This window comes from Phalangium opilio, unplaced genomic scaffold, assembly GCF_054372755.1.
Source record: "Phalangium opilio isolate 3A_F unplaced genomic scaffold, DU_Popi_V2 ptg000041l_1, whole genome shotgun sequence".
Taxonomy (NCBI): Eukaryota; Metazoa; Arthropoda; class Arachnida; order Opiliones; family Phalangiidae; genus Phalangium; species Phalangium opilio.
The window spans coordinates 4,700,021-4,711,182 of NW_028324165.1; the positions used below are offsets into that span (position 1 = coordinate 4,700,021).

The 11,162-nt window shown below is 36.9% G+C and overlaps 1 protein-coding gene across 1 annotated transcript; it reads right to left on the minus strand.

The window, feature by feature from the left end:
* Window positions 1–8,309: 8,309 nt before the first annotated feature.
* Window positions 8,310–10,504, minus strand: LOC149679506 (uncharacterized). The gene is made up of 6 exons (XM_089835676.1): window positions 10,497–10,504; window positions 9,950–10,018; window positions 9,781–9,893; window positions 9,079–9,657; window positions 8,959–9,006; window positions 8,310–8,675 (listed from the first exon to the last, which is right to left on the minus strand). Exons 1-6 carry the CDS (start codon window positions 10,502–10,504, stop codon window positions 8,515–8,517), a joined length of 978 nt encoding a protein of 325 aa, XP_089691802.1. The 3' UTR covers window positions 8,310–8,514.
* Window positions 10,505–11,162: the final 658 nt, after the last annotated feature.

Consider the following 11,162-nt stretch of genomic DNA (forward strand, 5'->3'; position numbering starts at 1 on the left):
AACTGAGCTTCGGGCAAAGTCACTGGATGTGTGGCATGAAGTGACGTTCGCTGCCATTTCCCAAACGATCCCGTTTAGTAAGTCTTGGTGGAAAACTGAGCTTCGGGCAAAGTCACTGGATGTGTGGCATGATGTGACGTTCGCTGCCATTTCCCAAACGATCCCGTTTAGTAAGTCTTGGTGGAAAACTGAGCTTCGGGCAAAGTCACTGGATGTGTGGCATGATGTGGCGTTCGCTGCCATTTCCCAAACGATCCCGTTTAGTAAGTCTTGGTTGAAAACTGAGCTTCGGGCAAAGTCACTGGATGTGTGGCATGATGTGACGTTCGCTGCCATTTCCCAAACGATCCCGTTTAGTAAGTCTTGGTGGAAAACCGAGCTTCGGGCAAAGTCACTGGATGTGTGGCATGATGTGACGTTCGCTGCCATTTCCCAAACGATCCCGTTTAGTAAGTCTTGGTGGATAACTGAGCTTCGGGCAAAGTCACTGGATGTGTAGAGCAAAGTAACGTTAACTTCCATTTCCCAAACGATTTGCTTTCTTGAAGGGAAATTGTCAGATTTTCGAACACATAATTATCAAATAGAAGCAACATTGGTGTAACTGTAAAATCCGCTGGGTATTTTGGCTTCATGAATGTGTGTCAATTCTGGAATATTTCCATGATACATCGACTTTTGCAGTAAATTACTTGTGACTACCTTATACAATAGGACAGTGTCTTTAATCCGTTAATGCAGGGTCAGAAATTGGTATTATTTCAAGCCCAACACTCACACTAGAGAACAGTACTTATCAGACAGCAACAATTATCAGGGCTTTATAATAAACAAACTTTATTATTGGTTTCTTTAAAATATGCGTTTTAGTTACGTAATTACAACTTAGTTATATTATTTTCGTTGTTGGGAATTTGTCTTAGTTATTTAATTATTGATACTAAAAAATATGACTTTGTTACTTAATTACTGATGTTGAGAATTTATGACTCTGTTACTTAATTATTGATGTTGAGAATTTATGACTCTGTTACATAATTAATCATGTTGAGAATTTGACTTTGTTACTTAATTATTGATGTTGAGAATTTATGACTGTTACTTAATTATTGATGTTGAGAATTTATGACTCTGTTACTTAATTATTGATGTTGAGAATTTATGACTCTGTTACTTAATTATTCATGTTGAGAATTTATGACTGTTACTTAATTATTGATGTTGAGAATTTATGACTCTGTTACATAATTAATCATGTTGAGAATTTGACTTTGTTACTTAATTATTGATGTTGAGAATTTATGACTTTGTTACTTTGTTACTTAATTATTGATGTTGAGAATTTATGACTTTGTTACTTTGTTACTTAATTATTGATGTTGAGAATTTATGACTTTGTTACTTTGTTACTAAATTACTGATGTTGAGAATTTATGACTTTGTTACTTAATTATTGATGTTGATAATTTGACTTTGTTACTTAATTATTGATGTTGATAATTTGACTTTGTTACTTAATTATTGATTTTGATAATTTGACTTTGTTACGTGGTTAAGCGTTGAGCGCTATTTATGAGGATCAGTTTGCTAAACTAATACGAAAAAAAATATGAATATTAATAGATATAAATTAAAATTCACGCAAATGCGCTGTTCTTTTCCATTGCTGCGATTCGAAAAGACTGTATAGACACGTAGGCCCATGCATGCTTAAAGCCAGGTAGCCAGAGCTAGGTAATCTGGAGCCGTCCAAAAAGTCATGAGACAACGCAACGCCAGGATTACAAAAAGCCATGGCATTGAAAGGTCATGAGACAACGCGACTCCAGGGTTAAAAAGCCCTCGCATTGACGTCATTGGTTACCGCGAAGGTGCTAGCCACTTACATCGTTTAGCGCGAAAGCAAGAGCCACTAATAACGGGTTACAAACCAGCCTCACCAATGCTGACCGACATGATTGGTGCCTTACTTTAACAACATCAGAAAAAGGGGTAAAAAGAGGATGCGAGTTGTTTTCGAGACCACAGAAGAGAAGGACCGAAGATACCGAGTCGGACGGAACAACAATCCAAGAGTTGGTTAATAGACTATGACTAAAGCAGTAGACTTTTACCGTGAGAACATAGCGGAGCGGAGTACTTAGAAACGTTAATGGCAGAACGACCCAGGTTAAACTAACTAGGCTGGAATCACGGGAGACTGGTTCCCGAAAGCGTTCCGAAGTACCTCAGAACCGAAGGGAGACGAGAACAGGAGTCAGAACTGACGTCATAATGATGATAGCCAAGGCGATGGCCACGCCAACTATTATTATGTAACGACATACAAGGACACCAACTGTAGACGTCCACCCCGTATGTCTGAGTCAAAAGGACGGATGTAGAGAACGATTTCAGAAGCCCTCCACCGATGTGTCGCGAAGTGATAAGTGCCTCACATTTTGATCATTATTTTCTTTGTCTCATGCAATCGTAATAGTAGGGCGGCACCTGGCTATATTATTAGATAGCGATATAGTCTTAAGCCTACACCTAGTTTAAGTATAAATTGTTATTAATTAAGATACCCAGAAATTAAAGAGAACACTGGCTTGCTCAATTCCTTGTTTTCATTTGGTTAATCAATATTAGTAACATGTTTAAAGTAGCATCCTTTACCTTAGCGGCGGTGCGCGTTCAGCACCAACGAATAGAAAAGAGGGTTGCAAATTAATAAAGGAAGAGTTAAATAGCACTATGAGTTTATCTGTGTGTGTGCGTCCGTCCGTTGTTTAATGCGCCACGTTAGTAGTTCGCCTTCTGTAGATATGTAAAGAAATCCTATAATACCTTTATATTTGTTTTTGTCCTAATATAAATTGATTATAGGGATTTTTTTGTAATTTCGAAGAATTCACATAGTTTTGTAACTATAAAGCTCTGCTTCATTTGATATTCCAAAAACAATTTTTATATTTTTATTTGAAATGGCTGTTTATATATTACTTAAGCTATACTACAACTGTAGATGGCATAAACCTGGCTTTAGAGATTAGAAAATAAAGCTAAGGCATAACTTACTTGGATGAAAAATGTCGTCTGCTTTACTGTATATGCGCTTTGCCTTCAATACTACTTTAATAATTCGTAAATTTTAACATAGAAAAGAGAAATAATTCCATAATTAATTAAGGTTTGAAGTAGTTCTCCTCTTGACTCGGAGAGGTAATATTTTGGTTTTCCCAACTTGTTTTGTATTGCATTAACTGTTTTGAGAGATCCATTAATTAGTTAATTTTATAAAAAATAAAGTTGCTAAGGGTGGTTTTCATTTCCAAAAAATTCATCACACCTTTTGTTGAAAAACAGGAATTTTTCCCATCCCTAACATGGGAAAGTTTTGGAAAAAAACATTCCGGTTAATCCGATTTTAGAAAAACTATACGTTTGTTAGACTTGAAAACGGTTTTAAATGGAAGGTACAACACCTAACATTCCGCTAAGCAATTTTCATTGACTATAATTAAGTCTAAGTATGTTTAAATTAAAATTTTCAAAACCATTCCAATCTGCGATATTTAAGCAGTGTAAAGAGTCAGTTTATGATGTTAGCACTTTTAAAGCTATTTGGTTCATATTTCGTGGTGGTTGAAAAACAAGGGGACCTAGCTTTGTGTGAGCTAACAAGTTAAGTTGGAAAAGGTCCCCCACACTAATAAATTATGTAACCAACTGCCTTTGGTAATTGTGGGTACTTGTAGGTACTAGTGGGTGCTTGTAGGTACTAGTGGGTGCTTGTAGGTACTAGTGGGTGCTTGTAGGTACTAGTGGGTGCTTGTAGGTACTAGTGGGTGCTTGTAGGTACTAGTGGGTGCTTGTAGGTACTAGTGGGTGCTTGTAGGTACTAGTGGGTGCTTGTGGGTGCTTGTAGGTACTTGTGGGTGCTTGTAGGTACTTGTGGGTGCTTGTAGGTACTTGTGGGTGCTTGTGGGTACTTGTGGGTGCTTGTGGGTACTTGTGGGTGCTTGTAGGTACTTGTGGGTGCTTGTAGGTACTTGTGGGTGCTTGTAGGTACTTGTGGGTGCTTGTTGGTGCTTGTGGGTACTTGTGGGTGCTTGTGGGTGCTTGTGGGTGCTTGTAGGTACTTGTGGGTGCTTGTGGGTACTTGTGGGTGCTTGTGGGTACTTGTGGGTGCTTGTGGGTACTTGTGGGTGCTTGTGGGTGCTTGTGGGTGCTTGTGGGTACTTGTGGGTACTTGTGGGTGCTTGTGGGTACTTGTGGGTGCTTGTAGGTACAAATTCTATAGATTTGTGCACAAACATGAGTCATATACCTGTACACAAAAATATTCCACGGACTTTTGCACAAAAACATTCCATATACCTGTACACAAAAATATTCCATGGACCTCTGCACAAAAACATTCCATATCCCTATGCTAAAAAATTTTCCTTACCCATTTGCACAAAAATATCACGTTCACCTGTGCACAAAAATATCACGTACACCTGTACACAAAAATATTCGGTATCCATTTTCACAAAAATATTCGGTATCCATTTTCACAAAAATATTCCGTACACCTGTGCACAAAAATATTCCGTACACCTGTGCACAAAAATATTCCAAATCCATTTTCACCATAATATTTCGCACACCTATGCACAAAAATATTCCGTACACTTGTGAACAAAAACAGTTCGTACACCTGTGCACAAAAATATTCCGAAAACCTGTGCACAAAAATATTCCGTACACCTTTTCATAAAAATATTTCGTACACTTGTGCACAAATAGAAATCACAGGCTTGTGCACAAAGAAATGTCGTAGACTCGCGCAAAAAGAGATGTTATAGACATGTGCACATCAGATTCCATAGAGTTATGCACAAACATTTTCAATACCCCTATGCTCAAACAGATTTCAAACCCTAATGCTCCAAAAGATTGCAAACCCATTTGCACAAAAATAATCCGTAGACCCGTGCTCAAAAATATTCCGTAGACCCTAGCTCAGACAGAAGTCACTCGCGTGTGCACAAACAGAAGTCACTCGCGTGTGCACAAACAGATGTCATAGACTTGTGAATAAACAGATGTCATAGACTTGTGAATAAACAGATGTCATAGACTTGTGAATAAACAGATGTCATAGACTTGTGAATAAACAGATGTCATAGACTTGTGAATAAACAGATGTCATAGACTTGTGAATAAACAGATGTCATAGACTTGTGAATAAACAGTAGTCATAGACTCGTGAATAAACAGATGTTATAGACTTGTGCACAAAGAGATGTTATAGACTTGTGCACAAAGAGATGTTATAGACTTGTTCACTCACAGGTGTTATAGACTTGTTCACTCACAGGTGTTATAGACTTGTTCACTCACAGGTGTTATAGACTTGTTCACTCACAGGTGTTATAGACTTGTTCACTCACAGGTGTTATAGACTTGTTCACTCACAGGTGTTATAGACTTGTTCACTCACAGGTGTTATAGACTTGTTCACTCACAGGTGTTATAGACTTGTTCACTCACAGGTGTTATAGACTTGTTCACTCACAGGTGTTATAGACTTGTTCACTCACAGGTGTTATAGTCTTGTTCACTCACAGGTGTTATAGACTTGTTCACTCACAGGTGTTATAGACTTGTTCACTCACAGGTGTTATAGACTTGTTCACTCACAGGTGTTATAGACTTGTTCACTCACAGGTGTTATAGACTTGTTCACAAGCAGGTGTTATAGACTTGTTCACAAGCAGGTGTTATAGAATTGCTCACAAACAGGTGTTATAGAATTGCTCACAAACAGGTGTTATAGAATTGCTCACAAACAGGTGCTATACAATTGCTCACAAACAGGTGTTATACAATTGCTCACAAACAGGTGTTATACAATTGCTCACAAACAGGTGTTATACAATTGCTCACAAACAGATGATTTAGACTTGTGCACAAACAGATGATTTAGACTTGTGCACAAACAGATGATTTATTCTTGTGCACAAACAGATGTTTTAGTCTTGTGTACTGTACAAACAGATGTTTTAGACTTGTGCATAAACAAATGTTATTCACTTGTGCATAAACAAATGTTATTCACTTGTGCATAAACAAATGTTATTCACTTGTGCATAAACAAATGTTATTCACTTGTGCATAAACAAATGTTATTCACTTGCGCAAAAAGAGATGTCATAGAAATGAGCAAATCAGATTCCATAGACCTGTGCACAAACAGAAGTCGTAGACCTGTGCACAAACAGAAGTCGTAGACCTGTGCACAAACAGAAGTCGTAGACCTGTGCACAAACAGAAGTCGTAGACCTGTGCACAAACAGAAGTCGTAGACCTGTGCACAAACAGAAGTCGTAGACCTGTGCACAAACAGAGGTCGTAGACCTGTGCACAAACAGAAGTCGTAGACCTATGCACAAACAGAAGTCGTAGACCTATGCACAAACAGAAGTCGTAGACCTATGCACAAACAGAAGTCGTAGACCTGTGCACAAACAGAAGTCGTAGAATTGTGCACAAACAGAAGTCGTAGACCTGTGCACAAACAGAAGTCGTAGACCTGTACAAATAAAGATTTTTCACTTGGGCACATAAAGATTCTTCAGACTTGTGTGCACGTAAAGATTCTTCAGACTTGTGTGCACGTAAAGATTCTTCAGACTTGTGTGCACGTAAAGATTCTTCAGACTTGTGTGCACGTAAAGATTCTTCAGACTTGTGTGCACGTAAAGATTCTTCAGACTTGTGTGCACGTAAAGATTCTTCAGACTTGTGTGCACGTAAAGATTCTTCAGACTTGGTTGCACGTAAAGATTCTTCAGACTTGGTTGCACGTAAAGATTCTTCAGACTTGTGTGCACGTAAAGATTCTTCAGACTTGTGCACATAAATATACCATAGACCCATGAATAAAAAATTCCATAGACCTGTGCACAGAAGATTCCATACTCCTATACTCAAAAGGATTCCATGCAGATTTGCACAAAAACATTCCGTAGACCTGTGTAAAACAATATACCATAGGCCTGTGTAAAACAATATTTCATAGGCCTGTGCACGATTGTGCACAAAAAGATTGCATAGGCCTCTGCACAAAGAGATTTTATACCCCTTTGCACAAAAATATTCTGTAGGTCTGCGCTTAAACAGATTCCGTAGACTTGTACACAAACAGATGTTATAGTTTAGACTCGCGAAAACTGTCTATAACTGGTAATTATCTTTAATTGCTTATTTTGTTTAATTATATTTAGAGATGGGCCGATACCGATACCATATCGGTATCGGTACCGATATTTGGCCTTAACCGATATATCGGTATCGGTTAAAAATGAACCGATATTTCTACCCGATATTTTTTGAAGAAAATTAATACTTATTTTGAGAGTAGATGGCGCCATAAGACCTAAACTCTGAGACAGCACAGTTTTTCATCTATTTTTGGATAACGTAACTAGTGTCTAAAATGGGTTTTTCGTATGATAAGCCAGTTTTATAGTTTCAAGTACCGAAATTGGATCGAGAATCATCAATAGAGATGGGCCGATACCGATACCATATCGGTATCGGTTTGATATCGGTTTAATCGAAGGATCGGGTAAAATATCGGTATCGGTACGTATCGGTTTCCCAAGTATCGGATCATATCGGTATCGGTTTAAACTGGTATCGGCCCATCTCTATATTTAATTGCATATTTTGTTTAATTCAGTTTAATCTGTACTTCGCAACTAAATTATTTGGACGCACAATAGTTATAATGACAATTAAGCTAGCTAATTGCCCTACCAATTTGATTATCCGTAGTAAAACGACGTAAGTCCTAGAATGACTTTCTTTATTACTTAACCCAAGCAAAAAAGTCTTAAGTTCCACAGTTTAAAGGTAAACCACGTAATTCGGAGCAGGTACTTAAAACTATTAAAAACAATACTTAAACTTTGTTTTTCTTAATGAAACAAAAATTGGCGCCCACTTTAAAAATGGGGCTTTCATTTAAGACCGTTTTCAAATCTATCAAACGTATAGTTATTTTTGTAAGGGTAGTTACAAAATGGGTAAGTTTGGAAAATTTCCCATGTTATTTCTATGGAGATTCTCTAGTTTTTCGCCAAAATCTGTGATTAATTTTATGGAAATGAAAACCACCCTTAGCAACTTTATGCTTTATAAAATAAACTATTAGGTGTATAATCTTGAAATTTTTACCACATATTAAGGGCCCGGATTTTAGTTCAGTAGAAAAATTTCGAAACAATAAACTTAATACGAAAAAAGTTAAAACCAATCCAAAAACCTTCCTTATACATTAAAGCCGTCATCAGGCCTTATCTAAGGGAGCTACCGCTCCAAACTAGAAAGTTGTTCGTGGGTCATAGCAAGCCCAACCAACTTGTCGTTTTTGCAGTTCCAAATGACTTTAGCTGTAACTTTGACTTCATCGAAAATAAGTAGTCCATCACGTTTGGGTTCCAATTTCCCATTAGCCACTTCTTCTTTGATGAAATCCTAGTAACAACTTTTCTGCTCTTTCAAGTAATCAAAATTGATACCAGGTCCATCCAGATGTTTTGACATTTTTCTTTGCACGCTTCTCCAACTAGGTAATTGAATAATTCCAAAACTTTGTATAGCTTCGTAGGCTGCATGGCTCCAAGCTATGGCAAGGGCTAGAAAATATTACCTAGTGTCACTCATGTTGTTTGCCATGAACATTGCTTTAGGTGAAAGCTCCCATCGGGAAGTTATAAAATTATTCAGAGCATAAGGTAAATTTGTCAAATTTTAACTTTTCTACTATCCACACGTGCGTCTCTCGCAGAGCTCCGCCCCACTGGCTTCTCGCCTCAACGCGACGTGAATTACGAAATGATTTTTATAACTTCCTAGCCCTAGCCCCACTACAGGTCAAATATGCCTCAATGACCAACAACAGTCAACGTGGCTATTTACCTATGCGGTATGTTATGGTGCTCCACTTGTTTCCTTTTAATCCCTTTTCTTAGTAAATAGTACAAAAAAACAATTAAAGAAATGTAATTTTGTAGTGCTGCAGGATTAAGGATGGCTTACCATTCCTCAGTTGATCTTCTTGAAATTGCTGTTTATCTTGCTCTATATGTATAGCACAATCTTTCTCCCAAATGTCTTTTAATGTTCCACTTCTTTCTGGATTTTGATTGAGTAGTTCATTCAACTCGTTTGAAAAATCTTTGTTTATTATTTTCGTCACATTTGATAATTCCCTGCTTTGACTTGAGGATAGAGTAAGTTCATATTCATTGCATTTAGCTTTCAGTTTTTTATTGGATTCAAAAAGCCTGTGCCTTCGGACTCTTAGGTGAGATTGACGCTTGCTTTTACTCCTCCGAGATAAGAATTTAAAGGGACACTTCGATGATGGTGAAGCATAAACACGATTTCCTAGAGTCTTGATGTGTTTTGAAAGGTTTCGACATGGATTACAATGATTTTTAGAATCCTTATATTTATCCGGAGTATATTTAGAAGGTTTAAACCAAACTGAACAAAGCTGTGACGATATTCTTGGTGCAGGAGAATCATATTTCACAATGCGTTTTGGAGTAAACTTTATCTCGGATATCTTTTGTACAGCTTCATTCGTAACACCAGGACAGAGTTTGAGTCTGTCTGTTCAAATTACTCTTGAGCGTACATTTATAGTCACACTGATCGCATTTGAAGGGTTTTTCACCACTGTGAATATGTTCATGTCTGATCAAAGAACCTTTGCCCATGCTGGCATATTCGCACTGTTCGCATTCAAGGGTTTTTCACGACTGTGAAATATACGTCTGTGTTTGATCAAAGCACCCTTGTCCGAGCTGGCATATTCGCACTGTTCGCATTTAAAGGGTTTTTCACCACTATGAATGCGTTGATGTCTGACCAATCACTCTTCCACGTACTTGCATAATCACACTGAACACATTTGAAGGGTTTATCACGACTGTGAATACGTCTGTATTTGATCAAAGCACCCTTGTCCGAGCTGGAAACATGCACTCAAATTTCTATAATAATATGTCCACCACTTTTGCCCAATTTTTGATTCAGAATATCTTATTTTGTATTTGTGTTAAAGTCAACAAAATTTAGACACATTAAATAGAGATAATGTCCATAACTTGTCATTATTATTCATGAGTATTTTCGGCGCAAATTGATCAATATTTTACAAAAAATGCGACTTATATTACGTCATTTATATTCATTGTAAAATCTTATAAATTTTCGTGCATACTAACCAACTACTATAAAACATATCAAAATTTCGTAACTAAATTACTAATAGTTTTGACACAAATTGACAAGAATTGTAACGCAATTGATCATTTAATATCTGCGCTTTTATTTGTAATAAAATTTTGAAAAATTTCAGACATATTAATTATAAAGTAGAGAGCACATTCCCATAGTAGCATTATTGCAGCCCATTTATATTGGTCACAAATAAACACCAAACAAACTTCGACATATTTTGACATTTAATACCTCAATTTCTATTAAAGTTAGGCTTATGCCAATTCAACTCGATATTAGCTATGATGTGTAGAACCCTTGATCAAAATCGCATGTTAATCCAATTTATACTTTTAAAAATATAGGTGACGGAACTTGCAGTCTAAAATTGCGTCCTTGAACGAAACATTTCAAGGATTTCTCGCTGTACTATGAAGAGCAAAGGGTATTGATTATCTCACGAATGTTACTCTCAAGTTACGTTGATTTTTCTTTGTTTACAAATTAGAATTAGCTTAAAAAAGCCCTAATTTAGCGAATTTAACCTGGTTTTTTTTTTTGTTTTAAGTTATGTAATGAAGCCTGGCGCATTGAACGGTGCATAAAATTAAATCGCAATTCGCAAAACATTACTCATAATTTGTCATCTTCAAAGCTAATCATTGTGCGATGTCGAAAATATTTTTTATCGAATTGCCCGTTCTCGTAATAGTCGGAAAAGACAACTTTAATGTCAATTACAGTTGAATATAACTGTTTAAAAACCCAAAAACCACGAAATTATCAGACGAAAATTTAAACTTTGAAACGTATGAAGGTTCTATGCTTAGAAGACTATTTCAACGGATGCCCATAAAATATTTTATCGGTTTCGTGTTTTGTTAATTATATGG